The 20,622-nt window shown below is 42.5% G+C and overlaps 1 protein-coding gene across 2 annotated transcripts in view; it reads right to left on the minus strand.

The window, feature by feature from the left end:
* Window positions 1-4,431: 4,431 nt before the first annotated feature.
* LOC103187394 (solute carrier family 22 member 4) overlaps window positions 4,432-20,622 on the minus strand; it is a 28,030-nt gene continuing 11,839 nt past the window's right edge. For both annotated transcript variants that reach the window (XM_007906864.2, XM_007906862.2), the window contains exons 4-10: window positions 19,823-19,994; window positions 18,057-18,198; window positions 14,548-14,648; window positions 11,116-11,330; window positions 8,196-8,378; window positions 5,337-5,472; window positions 4,432-5,054 (exon numbers count right to left, since the gene is read on the minus strand). In XM_007906864.2, coding sequence (XP_007905055.2) covers window positions 4,943-5,054; window positions 5,337-5,472; window positions 8,196-8,378; window positions 11,116-11,330; window positions 14,548-14,648; window positions 18,057-18,198; window positions 19,823-19,994 — 1,061 coding nt within the window. In that variant the 3' untranslated portion in view covers window positions 4,432-4,942. The remainder of the gene's footprint in view (window positions 5,055-5,336; window positions 5,473-8,195; window positions 8,379-11,115; window positions 11,331-14,547; window positions 14,649-18,056; window positions 18,199-19,822; window positions 19,995-20,622) is intronic.

A 20,622-nucleotide genomic window follows, 5' to 3' on the forward strand; every position in this document is an offset into this window, starting at 1 on the left:
AACAATATAAAAATTGATATTAACAATACAATAATCTATATTAACATTTTTATTAATAATGTAACAGTGTATATTAATAATAGATTAATGATATAGTAATTATATTGATAATATATTGCAGCTGTAGTTTGTTGTATCGCAAATTAATTGCTACTGTAAAATCCTGTGTTATCAATTAGAGTCAAAATGACCAAGGTAAATGTGATCAAAACAATCATTAGATGGGTGAGGAAATGTTGATATGCATCAATCTCCCTGAAATAAAGACCCATGATATAAAGAAGTAAAGCTAAAACTTCAGCTGTTCAAGTTGGCTTGAGAGTGAGGACGTCATTCACTTCTCCAGGAAGGGAAAACTCACACCCATCCACTCGAGTGTCCAAGATTCAAGCAATATCGGAATAAGAACAAAGACAACAACTTGCACTTATATAGTGCTCTCCGTTCAATGTAGCTCTCAGAGTGGCTGAAAGCGTGACCTCCAATGGTGGAACAGAGGATGCGAGGAACAAGCAGGAGGCTGGTGACAGTCGAGCGGAGGCGCCAGTTGGTGGATTGGTGAGTGAGGAGGTCGGAGAGGTAGGGAGGTGCCAGGGAGTGAATGGATTTAAACACAAGTGTGAGGATCTTGAAGTCAATTTGTTCTGTGATGGGGAGCCAGTGGAGCTTGGCCAGAATTGGTGAGATGTGGGTACAGAGATTGGTCCAACTAAGTTTGCAGGCAGCAGAGTTCTGAATGAGCTGGATTTTTTGAACAGTGGAGCTGTGGAAATCAGCAAGGAGTGCGTTTGAGTAATCCAAGCGGGAGGTGACAAACTCATGCACAGGGGTTTTGGCTGCATTTGGGGTAAGTTACAGTCGGAGGTGGGCAATGTGGCAAAAGTGAAAGAAGGTGATCCTGGTCAGAGACCAGATATGGGGAAGAAATTATAGCTGGTGGCTGAACTGGACACCTGGATTACGCACTGGTTCGGTGAGTGTGAAGGAGAGCCCAGGGAGGTTGAGAAGTTCAGATCCGCAGGAGTAAAGACATTGACGGGAGCCAAGGAGAATAGCTTCCGTCTTGTCCACATTCAGCTGCAAGTTTTTTGCAATCTCCAGTCCTTGATGTCTGCCAATCAAGCTGATAGAACATCGCCGGACCTGGAGTTGGTACTGGAGGAGGCCAAGTAGATTTGTGTCTCTTCCGCATAAACAAGGATATTTACCCCATGTCTGCAGATGACATTGCCCAGAGTGAGCATATAGATAAAGAAAAGACGTGGGCCAAGGATGGAGCCCTGGGGTACCCCACAGGTAATCAAGCGGTGGCGGGAGTAGAAACCATTCGCTGGAGGAAGTGGAGGTTGGTTAATAATAATAATGATCCTTACATTTGATATAGTGCTTTTCACGCCTTCTAGACATCTCAAGGAGCTTCACAGGATATACTGTAAAGTGAATTGACTGTATTTTATGGACAAAATGCGGCAACCAAGTGCGCACAGCAATGTCCCACAAACAGTCCTGGATTAAATGACCAAATTATTATTGTTTTTTTTCTTGAGGGATTATTATCAGGCGTGTGATGTAAGGAAACTTGCCCAAGGTTTTGCCCTGTTGCGAATCAAACCCAGGTCTCTCACTTGCGAGGCGAGTCCTCCAACTGAGCTACACGACTCCACAGTTCAGGTGCTGATCCATGCAGAGCAGCAAGATCAATGTTTGGGGGAGTGTCAGCATCTCAGCTGATGTGTCCTTAGCCTATGTGACAAATGATCAGCTTTGCCTGTTTTGTATTCCCTTGATGATCAAATGCATGTAATGCTAAGTACAACAACTACAACAAGAACAACAAAATTACATTGATAGAGCTCCTTTCACGTCCGGAGGACATCCCATAGGGCTGAAGTAGGATTCAAACCATGAGTTCAGTCCCACCAAGGTGGATGAGGGAGGAAAGGCAGTGGAGGAGGATGGCGTGGTCAACTGTGTCGAATGTGGAAGAGAGATCCAGGAGCATGAGGAGGCAAAGGGAGCCTTACTCAGAGACAGAGAGGACATCATTTGTGACTTTGACAAGTGCTGTCTCTGTGCTGTGGGCAGGGCGAAAACTACTCTCTCCCCAGAGGGATGCACCCCATGCATCTAATCCTGGAGGATATTAGGCACAGGATGGAAAGAGCCAACGCTTGAGGACCCCAGACTATGTGTTTGGGGATTGATGGATTTTAACAGCTAATACCCCTCCTCTCACCCTCCCTGCCATTGAAAGTGTTGTGATCAGAAGTCAATTATTATTTTAGCTGGGATTGAGCTGACCTGGGGATTATAATCTTGATTATAAATGTTGTTTCGATTAAGGGAAAATTGCTTACACATGTTGTCAGGTATCAAGATGATTTGTACAATCATGTTCATAAAATATTGGTCTGATTAAATGAGTTACAGAACTTCTATCTAAGCATAACAGATGTTACGGGATACCTAATATAACATTGAATAAAATGGCATGAGAAAATTTCAATCTGCTGTGTATGCAATATGAAAAGTTAATTTGGCTAAGAAAGAGGAGGTGAATTTGTAATTATAATAATAATAATGATTTTATTTGATACAGTACCATTATATCATTGAGATGTTTCAAAGCGCTTCACAGCATATACTGTAATTATGTTAACAATATAATAATTTATATTAACGATTTATATTAAGAATATAATAATGTATATTAATAAAAGAATTATATTATTATATTGCAGCTATAGGTTGTTGTGTCACAAATTAATTGCGACGGTAAAATCCTGTGTTGTCAATCAGTGTCCAAAGGACCAAGGTCAATGTGATTAAAACAATCATAAGATCATAAGAACAGAATAAATGCTAGACGAAAAAAGACCAGGACAATCTAGTTTGCCTTCCACCTTCCTGACGGTCGCTTGCAGATATGTCCCAAACTATCTATGTACTATATTCCATAATGTTATTTCCCCAAAGAAAACTAACCTTTGTTTGAAAGAATCAAAACTTCCTGCTTCAACTGTCTCCCTAGGTGCCTGTTCCACAGGTTCATTATTCACTCACTAGAATAGTCTTTGGTAGATTTGTTCTGAATTTATCCCCCTTCAATCGCAGGTTGTGTCCTCTGGTTTTACTATGCTGGACAAGTTGAAAAGGCCTGTCATGATCTATAATGTCTTGCCCCATTAGAATCTTAAAGACAGCAATCATGTCACCTCTCAATCTTCTCTTTTCCAACATGAATATGCCCAATTTACTTAGCTGCTCCTCATAGTCCAGTCCCTCCACTCCCACAATCATTTTGGTTGCCCTCCTCTGTATCTTCTCGATTTCTCCAATATCCTTTTTGTACTGTGGTGACCAGAACTGTACACAATACTCTAAGTATGGTCTCACCAATGATTTATACAGTGGCAGGATTACCCCACTATTTCGGTTTTCTATTGATCTTTTGATACATCCCAACATCTGGTTTGCTTTACTCACTGCCACAGAGCATTGTTAGGAGAGCTTCAATTTATTGTCAATCAGGACCTCCAGGTCCCTTTTCATTTTCCATACATATTATTTTCCTTCTGTTCAAATAATAGTACCTTCCAGAATTTTTTGTCCTTATGTGAAGTACTTTACATTTCTCCACGTTGAATTTCATCTGCCACCGATCTGCTCAATTCCCAAGTTTTTTCAAATCTTCCTATAACCTATGTTGTTCAACTTCACAATATACTACCTTAATTAGCTTGGTGTCATCTATAAACTTAGCCACTGTGCTTGCGACTCCTAGTTCCAGATCATTTATAAAAATATTAAACAAAAGAAGTTAGGTAGGTGAGGAAGTGTTGGCATCCACTAATCTCCCTGAAGTAATGAACCATGATATAAAGTATAGCTGCGTTACACTTTAGCAGTTAAGAGTTGGCGTGAGAGTGAGCACATTGTACACTCTTCAAGGAAGGGAGAACTCACACCTGAGGTTCTGAGATTCCATCCACTCGAGTGTCCAAGATGAGCTGAGCTTAAAAGCACAATATTGTTGTAACCCTACATACTGTAGCCTATTGATTGAATCAATGCAAAGCTATATTGTTGCATTAACAATAAATTATTAAGAATAGAATACAAATAACTTTTGTCATTTCGCAAGGTGAGGGGAATGTGGGATGGAGTTCCATAGGGTGGGGGCATGAAGGTTGAAGTCCCGACCTCTAATGGTGGGGCGGGCTGAGCAGGGTACGTGGAGCAGGACACAGCCTGGTGAGCGGAGGGAGCGGACAGATTGATATGGGGTCAGCAATTTGCAGAGGTTGGGAGGAGCAAGGCAGTGGAGGGCCTTGAAGGTGAGGATGAATATTTTGAAAGGTGCAGGTGATGGGGTCATGGAGGCTGGTGTGGGAGAGGACATGAGCTGTAGAGTTCTGGATGATCTGCAGCTTGTGGAGTGTGCATCCATGGATGGTGGCGCTGCCAGCGCCTGAGGTACTGCGGAATCTATTAAAGATTTTAAGATGGAGATAGATAAGTATTGAACTAATACAATGGCAGAGGTAGATTGAGAGGCTAAATGGTCTATTCCTGCTCTTATATTTCTGTAAGTTATCAATTAACTTCACTTTGTGCTCACAAGGTGTTGTGCAGGTTTTTAAGCACATTGAGACATCCTCCTGACATGAAAAGATATGATGTAAACATAAAAGGTTGCTGTTAGCAAGTGTATTACAATGACAAATTCCAGAAATGCGCAACACTCAATTCAACTGTGAACTCTCTGTGTTTTACATCCTTGAAAATATCTCAAAATTAATGCTCATAGTTTAATATATTACTATGGGGAGTACAAATTAGACAATACAATGATACCAAATCTTCTGATATGAATTCAACAGTGCCAGATTAAATCTTGAGGTGTTTTATCTCTTCACTTTCATTTCTCTTTTAAAAACTATTATTTTATAATTATTCTTAAAGGCTCTGCTTTGAACTGAAACTCTAGTTCCATTTCAGCGTTCTCATCCTTTTTCACTGTTGTAACACAATCCTTCTTCTTGGTGGCAAAGCTGTAACAAAAGGCAGAACATTAAATAATCAAGTACACACAATAATCTTAACTTCCTCAATTTTGGAAACCTTTGCGCTCTTTGAGGTGAAAACTGAACATTTTTTCATACTGATGTCTGAATCATGACATCTGTAGCAGGAGTCATAAATAGTGACTTTAATGCTTAGTGTCCCAAAATGCTGGGGAGAAGGCAACAATGAGTCAGGGAAAGGAAAGTTGGAACGGAGAAAGAAAACATAGATATGAGAAATGGCAATTGAACTTAGATCCCTTTACTTACCATGCTAATGGCTGAACCTGCTCAATAATCTCTGGAAGAGAGACCTCACGTGATTCAGGTAGAATTAAACTGAGAACTCCAGCTATCAGTGTCAAGATACCCATAATTATAATAGGTAACATCTTGTTAAATGTTCCTGAAAGGTAGAAAAACTTTGGAAGTTACAATAATCCACTTCATTTTTTTATCATGGAAACCAAACCAGACGACTTTCTGTGCTATGTGCAGTGAATGCAGAACTAGTGATCATATGACATTATAAGGCTGGGCTATTCTATAAACACACATACACTTTCTCCCTCCCAAACTGCCACATTATATCAGAGTTGTGCTGCATCTATGTGGTGGCTCTTTTGTACAGATTACATAAACCTGTGCTGTTAATGGAGAAATGAGCTTCACAAAGAAAATCACTGAAACTTAGATCTAAGACACAATCTCAATAACTAGCAGTTGAAAGTCTCAATCTGTGAGTGAGGCAGAAGACAAATGTGTGACTGGATGTCAGTAAAGAGAACAGTGTGAGGAAAGGGGGCAGAGGATTCCACCTTTCCCAATTTCCAAATGTATACTTAAGCAATCTTTTAATTTAGACTATACGTTCTGTCTGGCAAGCTTTCCATTGTTTGTCTAGCAAGGACCATCGTACCTGAAGGGATCTTGCTTGCAGAATTACAATAGGACACAAGTGGCGAAATTCCTCAGTCCCATTGGCCACTAATACACCCTGCTGATGGAAAAGGCTAGCTGGCCTGTCATCAGCCTTGGAGTACTTCCTCCTCACAACAAAAGAGTCACGAGCGTGTGAAGTAATTTGGGTCCACTAAGAGCACTTTAATTACCTCCTCAAATCACGGTAAAATACAAGCTGGGGCCAGAAGGTCTGCATGATTCTAGACTGGTGACAAACTTTGCAATTTGATATAGTGCTTAGAACGTTGAAACGCAAGTCACAATTTCTGTAAAATGTGCATTTATTATCAAATGTGGGAGCAAATTTGTATACAGAAATGTCCCACAATCAGCCATGACGTGTGTGTAAGAACGGAGGGCTTTGAAGGTAAAGACCAGGATCTTGAACTGTATCCTCTGAGGGATGGGGAGCCAGTGGAGCCGGGCGAGAATGGGGGTGAAAGGGTCATGAAGCCTGGTGTGGTGGTGTGGGAGAGGACACGGGCTGCAGAGTTCAGGATGATCTGCAGCCTGTGGAGGGAATATTTGGGGAGGCTGACAAACTGGGAGTCTGTATAGTCGAGCCTGGAAGTAATGAAGGCAGTGGTGGAGGAGGGCAATTTTGTGGAAGTGGGGAAAGATGGAGTGGGTTACGGCATGGATGTGGGGGAGACGTCGAGGTTCTGTATTGGCTCCTTGAGATGTAGAGTGCATCTCTACACGATGCTTTCAGTGCCCGAAGTATGGAGGTGCTGATGGGAACCAAACAGGAGGGCCTTGGTCTTGTTCACATTCAACTGGAGGAAGTTAGCTCTCATCTAGGACTTGATATCTGACAGGCAGCCTGTGAGGACAGCATGTGGAGTCCTGAGCTCAGTGGTTAGAGCACTCGCTTTGCAAGCGAGAGACCTGAGTTCAATTCCAGGCAGAGGGCGAAACCTTGGGCAAGTTTCCTTACTCCACACGCCTAATAATAATCCCTCCAAAACCAAAAACAATAATAAATTGGTCATTTTCAATCTACGACTGTTTGTGGGACACTGCTGTGCGCAATTGGCTGCTGCGTTCGCCCACAAATATACAGTCAATTCACTTTACAGTGTGTTCTGTGAAGCGCTTTGAGACGTCCTCCCAACGTGAAAAGCGCTATATCAAATGCAAGGATTATTATTATTATTATCCTGGAGTCAAGGATGGAGGCGGAGAGGTAGAGTTGTGTGATATCAGCATACATGTGAAAGTTGACCCCATGTCTATGGATGAGGTCACCATGTAAACATTGAAAAGGAGGGGCACAAGGACAGAGCCCTGAGGGACACCACACATGATGGTGGGGGGCTGGAGGAGAAGACATTAGTGGAGACATGGTGGAGACTGTGGGAAAGGTAGGATTTGAACCAGGCAAGGGCATGTCCATGAAGGTTGAGCTGAGGGGAGAGGCTGTGGTGGAGGATAGAATAGTCGACAGTGTCAATGGCAGCAGAAAGGTCAAGGAGGACAAGGAAGGAGAGAGAGATCTGGTCACAGATGGACAGAATGTAATTAGTGACTTTGACCAGGGCTGTTTCCGTGCTGTTGGCAGCATGGAAACTCGATTGGAGGAGTTCAGAGAGGGAATGGCAAGAGAGGAGCCTAGAATATGAGCTCAAATTACAAACATGAGGCTTAAACCTACAACCTTCTGACCCACAGAAGAAAGTGCTATTATATGAGCCAGGTCGAAGTAAACATGCAAAATGCAAATTTGGCAAATTCTTCAATTCAGTCTTAATTTGGAACCCATTTTTTCCCAACTTCACAAATTATGACTGAATTTAAGAAGTTACTACAATTTTCAAGCTCTGAAATTTAAAAGAAATAGTCTACGTTTTGAACCAGGTGAAATTTCTGGTTTGAATAGCAAACATAACAGTTTGAAAAATAAAAGTTTGATGCCAGCACTGCTCTTACTCCGGGTAAATTGTCCAATTGTCTACAAGATAACTCTTCCTTATGCTGCACCATGTACACTATGTGTATTCTGTACCCCAATCAATGTAGCCAATGAAAATATGTTGTAACCGATGAGCAATTCCTATAAAAAGTACCACCCTCTCTTCCACAGCTAGCTAATACCACATCAAAGCTTTATAATAATTACTGAAAAGTTTTCAAAACTATTAAATAAAGGTTAGGTATTTTACTTACCGAGGTAAACAAAATATGGGGCGAGTATGGCACCAATCCTGGATGTCATGCAACATGTCCCAATGCCCATGTTTCTCACAACAGTTGGATATAGCTCAGATGAGTAAACAAAGATTATAGCAAAGGTGGCAGATATACTCAATTTGCCAATCATTGCCAGCGCAGTGGCAATTATATGTAGATCTTTGAAATTCAAATGAAAATACAGTAGTTAGGCCTAAACTTCACAGCAACAGACAATTCAAAATAATTTATATTCATCACCTTTTATATGTTGCTTTCATTTTTAACCATTACAAAATACTATAAAGAAATAGATTCTTTAACAATGGTGTTAGAGTTTGAACAAAGCTGGTCAATTTGTAATTGTCATTCTGTCACCAACATATTCTGCAAACAAATATCAACATCTGAACTGACAATTGTGAGTTTCTCTTAATAGCACTGATAGATACAAAGCCATTTTAGACTCTCGGCTTTTCTGCCCCCACCATCTGGAACTCCATCCTGGATTCCCTCCACCTTGCCCTCCCTTGTCTCCTTCAAGGCCCATCTCAAGACCCTTCTCGTTGACCATGCCTTTGACGACCCTCCCAACTGCACACTCCCTGTCGACCAACCCTGTTGATTCTAACCCCCATCTCGGGCGCAAGCCATTGATTGTCCAGTGCCTAAGGACTGTATGAGAGCTAACTTTCTTTAGTTGAACATTAATAAGACCGAGGCTCTCCTGATTAGCTCCCGTCAGCACCTCCTCACCTCAGTCGCTGACAGCATCACCATCCAAAGTTGCACACTCCGCCCTGCTAAGCCAGTCCGGAACCCTGCGGTCTTGTTTGACTTTCAACTATCTTTTCTATCCCACATCTGCTCCATGACCTGCTCTGCCTTCCCCCACCTCCGCAAAGTCGCCCGGCTCGGACACTGTCTCACACTGCAGGCCACCAAAACCCTCATACATGCCTTCATTACATCGAGGCTCAACTGTGCAAACTCACCTGTTATCGGCCTCCCCAACTCCTCCCTCCACATGCTGCAGATCATCCAGAACTCTGCAGCCTGTATCTTCTCCCGCACTAGGCTATGCAACCCTAACAGCCTCATCCTTGCCCAACTCCACTGGCTTCTAATCACATGGAGGATGGAGTTCAAGATCCTGGTCCACACCTTCAAAGCCCTCCACCTTAAAGCCCTCCTTCAAAGCCCTCTTTCTCCCGCCTACCTCTCCTTACCTCCATCTTCGCTCCCTTCGTTCAGCGGGCTCCGGCCTACTACACGTTCCCCGCCTTGCTCACCCCACTATTGGCAAGCAGGCCTTCCACCACTCTGCACCCACCCTCTGGAACTCCATCCCCCTGTCCCTCCATCTCGCCCCCTTCCTCGCCATCTCCAAGACCCACTTCAAGAACCTCCTCTTCAGCCATGCTTTCGATCACCCTGCTTCCAACCCCGCCCTCCACCATACCCCACCCTTCCCCTAAATGGGTCCATAACTCTGTCTGTCCAGCGACTTTGGGACATCCTACCAATGTGAAAGACGCTATACGAATGTAATTTTATTGTTGTTGCTGTTGTTGTAGGGACATCCTTCCAAAAGGTGAAAGCTGCTAAAAGGTGCTGTATAAATGCAATTTGTTGTTGTTCTTATGGTTCTTGAATTGGTTGGTGTTGAGGGCAGTTTTAGATTTTGCAGGGAGCACATTTATGTGCTCGACTGACACCGGCCTCCTGCTCGTCCCTCACACCCTCTGCCATGCCATCGGAAGACGCACTTTCAGCCAGTACGCCTGAAACTCTAGAACGCTCTCCCTCAGTGCCTCCGCCTTGCCCCCTCTCTCCCCTTTTTCAAGTTCGACCTGAAAACTTTCTTCTTCGACCATGCTTATGGCCACCTCCAAGCACCCCCACCCAACCCCCACCCCCAGCTGGGAGACAGGCTATGCTACTGTTAAGCGCTCTGAGACGCAAAGAAAATAATTTATGTACCAGATGGAATAAAGTTTCTGACAACAACAACAAAATTACATTTCTAAAGCGCCTTTCATGGTGGGAGGACATCCCAAGGTGCTGAATAGTCAGGGATCAGGACCGGAGAGTGGGGGTGCAGGGTTGGGATGAGGGAGGGCAGGGAGTTAGGAGGGCGGCTGAAGGTACGGTCAAAAAGGAGGATTTTGAGTTCTGCCTTGTAGGAGGCAACGGAGGGAGCAAGGCAAAAGGATTGTGGGATGGAGTTACAAAGGGTGGGGCTAGAGAGGCTGAAAGCCCGGCCGCCAATGGTAGCTTTGGGACGTCCTCCCGATGTGAAAAGCGCTATATCAAATGCAAGGATTATTATTATTATTATTAGGGTGGGTCGGGCAGGAGACGTGGAGCAGGCTGGAGCCTGCTGAACACAGGGAGCAGACAGGTTGATAGGGGTTTAGCAGGTCAGAGAGATAGGAGGGGCAAGGCCATGGAGGGCCTTGAAAGTGAGGACGAGGAATTTGAACTTGATCCTCTGAGGGATGGGGAGCCAGTGGAGCCGGACGAGGGTGATGGGGTCACAGATCCTGGTGTGGGAGAGGTCACTAAGAGGGATTATGTACAGATTGAAGAGGAGGGAAGCGAAGACAGAGCCCTGAGGAACACCGTACAAGAATGTGCGAAGAGAAACCGTTGGTGGAGACAAATTGGAGGTGGTGTGAGAGATAAGAGCTGAACCATTCAAGGTCAGAACCTTGAAGGTTAAAGTGAGAGGAGAGGTGGTGGAGGAGGATGGAATGATCCACAGTATCCAAGGCAGCAGAGAACACAGATTGACTATGTCTTTAATATGCTCTGCGACGCCACCCTGCACTAAGGGCCCTATATAAATGCAAGTTATTGTTGGTGAAAGGTTTCAACATTTTGAATTTCAGGAACAAATGGATGAAGCACTTACTTGCAGGCACTATTGAAGTCAGCAGCAACAGAGCTCCACCAACTAACAACATGGAACTATTCGCAATTCTTCGAGATGCTTTGTGCAGCAGCCACCAGGCTACTAGGTATGCTCCAATTTCAGAAAAACCACTGATACAACAATTAATGTAGGGGTCTCCGTACAAGTTGGAAGTGTTCAGAGATAACCCATAGTAACCAATGGTTACAACAAACCTGCAACAAAGCATAAAACAAAGCTTGATTTTTCCATTGACTCCTCACCGGTCTCTCCAGCCTTTCTATAAACAAGGTCCAAATAATACAAAACTCTGCCATCTGTATTCTGACCCTTACCAGTCTCACCACAGTTCTTGCCAGGTTGCACTGGCTCCCTGTTGCAGATTAATATTATTTTGTAATATTATTTCAAGATCTCACTTTCAAATCAATTCACATCCTGCCACCTCTGTACCTCTCTGATCTGCTCACATCCCACTCCACTACCCACCGCTTTCACTCAGCTGGTTTGAGTCTTGTAACTCTCTCCTATTCTCCACATCACCATTGACTAACATGCTTCCAGCCACTGTGCCCGAATCTCTGGAACCCCCTGCCTCAATCCAGCTGTTTTACCCCACCTTTGCCCATCTTCAAATCACACCTGAAGGCTTTCCTCTTCAATCGTGCCTTTGGTCAACCATCCCACCCACCACCTCTCTCTTTCCAGCTCAGCGTCAAAACACGCGGTTGTTACATATTACAAGTTACAACTCTGATCTATAATTTGGAGTTTCTCTCAAGACACCAAGACCATGCACCAGGTATAGACAAAAAGATAAGTTAGTGACCTACTTCCATGAATCAATCAAAGCCATTGGCAGTGACAAGAAAGTAAATATGTCGTTCTGTCAGTTTTTCTTTAACATGGTTTATCATGCCTTTGCTCAACATCTTCAGTAAGCAACATGTTGACAGCAGAGCATGTCATGGTGGAGTCATGGTGGAGTCCTATAGCTCAGTGGTTAGAGCACTCGCTTTGTAAGTGAGAGACCTGAGTTCAATTCCAGGCAGAGGGCGAAACCTTGGGCAAGTTTCCTTACTCCACACGCCTAATAATAATCCCTCCAAAAAACAAAAACAATAATAAAAAATTGGTCATGTTCAATCTACGACTGTTTGTGGGACATTGCTGTGCGCAATTGGCTGCCACATTCGCCCACAAATATACAGTCAATTCACTTTACAGTATATTCTGTGAAGCGCTTTGGGATGTCCTCCCGACGTGAAAAGCGCTATATCAAATGCAAGGATTATTATTATTATTTATCAGGAATTCATCATTTTGGGGAATGAAACCTACTAGGGCACTTTGTGATAAAACTGCAATCAACTGCAAACATGCTCTGATGTTTGCAGTCAATGGCTGAATCTGATTGCTAAGTTCTATTCATGCTAGATGGTAAAAAATCCAGAATGATTTGGCATTTTTATTTCATCTATTATGTCAACATATTTCCCACTTTGATTATTTAATAGCTATCTTGATATTAAGCAGAGTGCATTTCTATAAACTTAAAACTTTAAAAAATGGATAGTGAGCTAATATTTTCATTAGTGAAAAAATATAGGGGTAGGGTTAGATTATACTTTTATGTACAGTAGAATCAATTAATATAGAAGCACTGACCGATGATCACAACTCATTGTAATGCCTGTTGGGATTTTATGGACCCCAGCTTCTGTTCTAATGCTCTCTACTATGCTTACAAAAATCTAATCTAACCCTACATTATTGGGTTAAAATTTTCCAGCCTAAGACATAGTTCCTTTTGGGGTCTTCATGTCACTAATATCACTTCCTGTGTGGAAATGACATTGATGACCACTCTATCCTCATCCACAGCCTCTCCTCTCACCTCACCCTTCATGGTGCTATCCTTGACTGGTTCAGATTATACCTCTCACTCAGCCTCCACTTCATCTTCACAAAACACTTTCTCCTCTAAACCCCCACACCACATCGTGCAGCATTCCTCAGGGCTCTGTCCTTGGCCCCTCCTCTTGAATATCTATATGCTCGCTCTTGGTAACATCATCCGCAGACAAGAGGTCAACTTCCACATGTATCCGGATGACACCCAACTGCACCTCTCTGCCTCCACCCTTGAATCCGGGTCCACTGCTGTCCTGACAGAATGTCCATCAGACATCAAGTCCTGGATGAGATCTAACTTTCTTCAGTTGAATGTCAACAAGACCGAGGCGCTCCTGATTGGTTTCACACTTCAGGTGCTGACAGCCCGGCTCCGCCTCTGTCTCACACCGATTGCCGCCGAGACCCTCATACATGCCTTCATTACATCGAGGCTTGACTATGCAAACTCCTTGCTTGTTGGCCTCACCAACTCCTCTCTCCATAGGCTGCAGATCATCCAGAACTCTGCAGCACATGTCCTCTCCCGCACCAGGCTCCCTGACCCTATCAGCCCCATCCTCGTCCGACTCCACTGGCTTCCCATCACACAGAGAATACACTTCAAGATCATGGTCCTCACCGTTAAAGCCCTCCATTTTCTTGCACCCCCCTATCTCTGTAACTTCCTAACTCCCTACCATCCTGCTCGCTCCCTCTGCTCAGAGGTTTCCAGCGTGCTTCATGTCCCCTGCCTCACTCGCCCCACTATTGGTGGGGGGACCTTCTGCCACTTGGCCCCTCTGGAACTCCACCCCACAGTCCCTCCATCTTACCCTCTCCCTTGCCTCCTTCAAAACCCATCTCAAGACCCTCATCTTTGACCATGCTTTCGATCTCCCTGTTTCCCCACACCCCCACTGCCCTCCACTCCTCCCGATCCCGACCCCAAGCTCGGGTCTGAAACTCTGACTGGACAGCACTTTGGGACGTGCTCCAAATGTGAAACATATTGTACAAATGTAATTTTGTTGTTGTTGGTCCGATGTCCTGGATGTCAGCCATTTTTTAGCTTTTGAGAAGTCAGATAGCATTTTGAAGTGAGCTGTCTGACTTTCTGCATCCATCTTGGATTGTTTCGTTAAATAATACAATTAACCACAGCAACAACAATTTGCATTTATATAGCATCCTCCACATGGGGTAGTGTCTCAGAGAGCTGAACAATGGTAAAGTTTAACACTGGATCCTTGCATTTGTTATAGTGCCTAATCCTTGCATTTGATATTGTGCCTCAATATGTTGATGAGATGCCTCAAAGTGTTCTACAGGATTTACTTATAGAGGGAGTGCAAAAAAAGTCCAAGTTAGAAGTACAACTCATGGAATCCAGACCTTAAATTTCAGAGTTTCATTCCAAGTACATAAATCAAGTAGCAATCAATATCAGAATCACTTTAGCCATCTGGTTGCTCATGTATATTCTGAGCCAGCCAACTTTGGGTGTTTGTACTTCTTTTTGATAAAACCTCCACTCACCATATGACAAAGGATATGATAGAGATGTTTCTTATATTGGACGTTCGAAACAAATCCAAGAAGTTGTATGCACGTATATTGTTAGTCACATCTTTCTGCAGCTGGACAAACAGAAAAGATTATTCTCCTAAAGAATGTACAACTTGCAAGTTATCAGAACAATCAAAGTTTTTATAGTTTCAGCTTTCATTCCTTTGCAGATTTTCAAAAAAAGGCTCATCAACAAGTTATGCAAATATATTTTATGTAGATTTTAAACTAATAAAAAACACAGAGATTACAAACTATAAATATTCGATTATGTCAGGAGGATGTCTCAAAATGCTGGATGGGCATCTGAGCTGGGAGTGGGAGATGGGGAAGGGGAGAGGAGGGATGGATAGTGAAAAGATGACTGAAAGCATGGTCAAAAAGGTACATTTTGAGAGGTGCCTTGAAAGATTAATTGGAGGAAGTGAGTCGAAGAGAGTCCAGGATGGAATTCCAGAGAATGAGGCAGAATGGCTGGAAGCCCACTCATGGATGCAAGGCCGGATAAGACAGGAGCATGGCACAAGTCGATGTTCACTGAGTGAAGGGAGCAGCTGGGTCAGTAGGGTTGAAGAAAGTCACAGAGGTAGGGTGTAGTGATACAGTGGAGGGATTTAAAAATCAGAATGAGGATCTTGAACTCAATCTGCTGGGAAATGGGGAGCCAATAGAGTCATACTAAATAAATCATTACTTTAAGCCAAATGTCTTTGGCACAATTTGCTCTGACTATCTAAAAAAAGTTATTCAATTCCGACTTTTGATCTTGTTGGGTTTAAAGGATTGACAAGGGATTCTGCTTTGGTTTCATCCGGGCTGTGTTTGCATATGAAATCAGAAAGCAGTTGCTCAAAGGAGTGAACCAATAGCCAAAAGTATTAGCTGTCAAAGGCCGTGTCCATGAGGTAATCAGACAAGAAGTTGGTCAAAATCTAATTTGCACCAAACAACAAACAAGAGCGTGAACAAAGCTCTTCTGCCTCACTCAGATCAATGAAAGGTTTGGAAAGAATTCAGATTTAAATATTAGCCAGTTAATTTGAGGCTTTTGAGAGAAATGCAATTGGCTCCCAGGGTTTGTGCAATGCGAAGGTTTGGTTAACAATACAAAAGTATGACTGGATGAGTCTTTAATCGATTTTTACGTCAATTCCTTGTTTTTGAAACAGCTGAAAATTTCAACTGCAAAGGTAAAGCTTTTTTAAAAGATTTTCTTAGTCTACATATCTTGTACTCCTTGTGCCATCTCTTATCTTTGATTGGAAAATAATCTGCATCAGCTCTTAATATATCTGTCTTCCATACAAGACTAGGAGCACAGCAAGTGGTCTACATTAAATCTAGTATCTTGAGGACTTGTTGTGGTCCTGAGAAGTCAAGTTATTAAACAACAGCCACAGCTTGCATTCCAGGTCATAGGGATCAGGTGTCAGCGTATGTGAAATTTTTACTCAAATAAATATGAGCAGCTTTGAAAGAATTGTTTGAATTCTAACACCAACTCAAGAATCATTCTGTCCCTTCCAATGTATGTTTACCCTAGTCTGTACCTATTCTGATATCATAAAATTATTTAATAGGTATGATCAAACGAAGAATACTATTTGATCCATTTGAACTAATGCTTCCTGAATATCCAACTTATCGTTTTCCCATCACACCATCAAGATTTTTTTTTTTACAAAATGAGTCCAATGTGCTGGCGACAACCCCCATATCTAGCAACCTGTTCCTATTATTAATTACCTTCTGAGTAAAGAAAACCAAAATGCTCTCCATCTAGAAATTGCCCTTTGCAACTCTAAACATGCATTCTCTTACTCTACTGCCTTAATGCAACCTGAAGCATTGTACTGAACTTGCTTTTTCAATCCTATTTAAAATGTTCCGTAGCTCTGTAAGGTCCGCTCGGAGATGTCGCCTTTCAGGATTGAAGAGTCATAGCTTGTCTAATCGTTGCTCATATCCCATTCCTTTAACACTGGGAATTATCCTTGTGGCTCTTCTCCGTACTGCCTCTGTGACTTGGACAGATAGAATTATACAGCACAGAAGGAGGCCATTCGGCCCATCGTGTTTGTGCCAGTTCTTTGAAAAGAGCTATCCAAATCAATTCCACTCCCCCATTCTCTTCCATAGCCCTGCAAATTTATAGAGTTAAATGCAGCCTGACCAGAGTACAATATAACTTGAGTATTATATCTGGGGTTCTGAGCTTAACTAATTCGATATTATAGGGAGGGCTCCTGATTTTCAGTTTTAACCAAAACCCCCCGATAAACAACCCCAATAATAATCCCTCCAAAAACAAAACAATAATAAATTGGCTATTTTTAATTGGTTAAAACAACACAAAAAGAATAAAATCAGTGTTTATCCAAGTAACACCGGAAAAACACCGAAAATATATGACCTGACGTAAGTCGATGAAATATCTGAACTGATGTAAGTTTCTCTCTTGCTAGCTTTCAGCGCCTTCGTGGAGTGTCGCTGAAAGCCAGTAAGAGAGAAAACCCCACATGGAGTTTTTCTCCTGCTTGCTTAATAGTAATAATCCTTGCATTCGATATAGCGCTTTTCATGTCTTCTAGACTTCCCAAAGCGCTTCACAGAATATACTGTAAAGTGAATTGACTGTATATTTGTGGGTGAACACGGCAGCCAATTACACACAGCAATGTCCCACAAACAGTCATGGATTGAAAATAACCAATTTATTATTGTTTTTGGTTTTGGAGGGATTATTATTAGGCGTGTGGAGTAAGGAAACTTGCCCAAGGTTTCGCCCTGCCTGGAATTGAACTCAGGTCTCTCACTTGCAAAGCGAGTGCTCTAACCACTGAGCTACAGGACTCCATAACATACTCCTGGTATGAGCACAAGGAGAGAGAAAGGCGCCTTTATTCATGCGCAGTGCCTCTCTCCTCTTCACCAGATGGACCTGTGCAGACCGAGGAAAGGGAGAGATGGAGATCAAGCAGAGTTTGTGAGAGGAGGGAAGCATTAGGGAGGCACTGTGCATGCATGAGGGCACCTCTCTCCTCTCTCCCCTCTGTGTGTGCAGGTTTATCTTCTCTGTACAGTAACGAAAGCCCGAAAATCCCGATTTATAAACACTCTAAAATTGCTAAAATATTCCTGCCAAATCAAGTTAATAAACACGGAAAAAAAGAAGCCCTAATGATAGCCTAGGATCCTGTTTGCCTTGTTTATTGCTACCTTATACTATTTTGACGTGTTGAGGGATAGGCCAACTGAAAGCTTACATCTGTTTCAGCTTCCCTCTTGGCACATTGCATTCCATCCATGGAGTACATGTGTTTCCTTTTCAGGAGGATGTCCTGAAGCATTTTACAGGATAGACAGTGACTGTTTTGTGGGCAAGGGAGGTAATTGGGACCGAAACAACAACTTCAAAGTGCTTATCGAGAACAATGATAAAAAAAGGAACTGAATTTAAACGAAAAGTAACATGTTACCATGTACGGTATAACATCTTTAGCCTCAGATATCATTCCAGGATATCTAATACCATTTTTCTTAGCAGCAGTTTGCAGTATTGCTTCTGCTTCTTTCACTCGGCCGTGAGAAAACAGCCACCTAGGAGACTCAGGTATAAACCTGAAATGCAAACAGTGTGGATTCAACATTAACCAGAATACAAGACATCACAAAAATATTTACAATAATAGGTTTTGCACATTCTTTAGTTGTGTCTGTGAGGAAGTAGTGACATTCCCTCTCATTCTAATGAGAACCTGATGCCTAAGTTGTGCACGGGTTCAGAGTTTCAAGGACAGATTGGGTAGGTTGGGGACATCTGAACCGCAGGACAGAAGACATCGACAGGAGCCAAGGAGTATGGCTTCCGTCTTGTTGACATTTAACTGCAAGAAATTTGTGCTCACCCAGGTCTTGATGTCTGTCAGACAAGCTGACAGAACATCAGAGGACTGGAGGTCGCAGCTGGAGGAGGAGAAGTAGAGTTGAATGTCATCTGCATACGTGTGGAAGTTATGTGTAAAGTACTTCACATGGGGACAAATCCTGGAAGGGACTATTATTTGAACGGAAGGAAAATAATATGTATGGAAAATGAAAAGGACCCGGGGGTCCTGATTGACAATAAATTGAAGCTCTCCCAACAATGCTCTGTGGCAGTGAGTAAAGCAAACCAGATGTTGGGATGTATCAAAAGATCAATAGCAGCCGAAATAGAGGGGTAATCCTGCCACTGTATAAATCATTGGTGAGACCATACTTAGATTACTGTGTACATTTCTGATCATCGCAGTACAAACAGAGATATCAAGAAGATACAGAGGAGGGCAACCAAAATGATTGTGGGAGTGGAGCGACTGGACTATGAGGAACGACTAAGTAAAATGGGAAAAGAGAAAATTGAGAGACAACATGATTGGTATCTTTAAGATTCTAAAAGGGCAAGACAATGTAGAACATGGCAAGCTGTTTCAACTTGTCCAGAATAGTAAACCCAGGGGACACGGCCTACGATTGAAAGGGGGTAAATTCATAACAAATCTACGCAAACACTATTTCATTGAGCAATAGTGAATCTGTGGAACAGGCTCCTTAGGGAGACGGTTGAAGTAGGAAGTGTTGATTCTTTCAAACACAGATTAGATTGTTTTCTTTTAGGAAGTAACATAAGTAGTTCGGGACATATGTGCTTGCAACCGCCAGGAAGGTGAAAGGCGAACTAGATGGACCTTGGTCTTTTTTCGTGTAGCATTTCTTATGGTCACTTCAACCGTACTTTCGATCACCTTCCATCCCCCCCTGCCCTCCACCCTCCGCAATCCTGACACCTAGCTCGGGTTCAAAACACTGACTGGCCAGCACCTTGGGATGTCCTCCCGATGTGAAAGGCGCAACACAAATGTAATTTTGTTGTTGTTGTTCTCACGTTCTATTTTTCCTCAAGCAAATCATGTCCAGAACTACGTACAGAATCAATTATATAAAATTGGCATTCGTGATCCAATATGCTCTACCACCCAAAACAATTCTTAAAAGTGGAATCATACATTTGAAGTTTAAGGTCTACATGAAATATTATTTCAAAAGATGACCAAATAAACCATTACTCAGATTACAATTATTAACTAATTGAGAAACAGATGGATAATTTTATTTTCTCCAGTGATTACGTATTAAGGTGGCTTTCCCATATTTTAGCTTAATTCAGATAATTTAGCTTAATATTAACAAAAACAAAACTCACCACCAAAATGGCACATACAGAATTTTTGGAAGAAACAAGGCGAGTGTTAACATGCACCAATCTCTGGCATAATATGCAGCTAGAGACAGCAACATGTAACCAAAGGCAAAGAACATACTGATGCCAAGTGTTCCAAAAGCAACCCTCGCAGATTTGCTGAGGATTTCGGATCCTGTTAAAGAACAAATATAAAAATGATACATCATTTATTAAAACCATGTATCCATTAGTACATTCAGTAAAGATGTATGTGTCTTTTTATGCGGAACAAAAATAGACATTCCTTACCATGAAAGCATAAAAGTTTCCACCCCTAGAAAGTTATCAAAAAATCACTTCCTGGAATGAATGAATGTTGGGCAAGAACAGTATCAAACTGAATGTGGTTGGATACCATGCTGATATTCACAGTTAAGGTTCACACACAAATAATGTTACTTGGTGTAAGTAGAATCTATGCGTGTACGATAATTCCCTATTAGAAAGAAACTAATACTATGCAATATGATATTCTTATGGAGTCCTGTAGCTCAGTGGTTAGAGCACTCTATTTGCAAGCGAGAGACCTGAGTTCAATTCCAGGCAGAGGGCGAAACCTTGGGCAAGTTTCCTTATTCCACACGCCTAATAATAATCCCTTCAAAAACCAAAAACAATAATAAATTGGTCATTTTCAATCCATGACTGTTTGTGGGACATTGCTGTGCGCAATTGACTGCCGCGTTCGCCCACAAATATACAGTCAATTCACTTTACAGTGTGTTCTGTGAAGCGCTTTGGGACGTCCTCCAGACGTGAAA

Source organism: Callorhinchus milii, unplaced genomic scaffold (assembly GCF_018977255.1).
Source record: "Callorhinchus milii isolate IMCB2004 unplaced genomic scaffold, IMCB_Cmil_1.0 Scaffold1, whole genome shotgun sequence".
Classification (NCBI taxonomy): Eukaryota; Metazoa; Chordata; class Chondrichthyes; order Chimaeriformes; family Callorhinchidae; genus Callorhinchus; species Callorhinchus milii.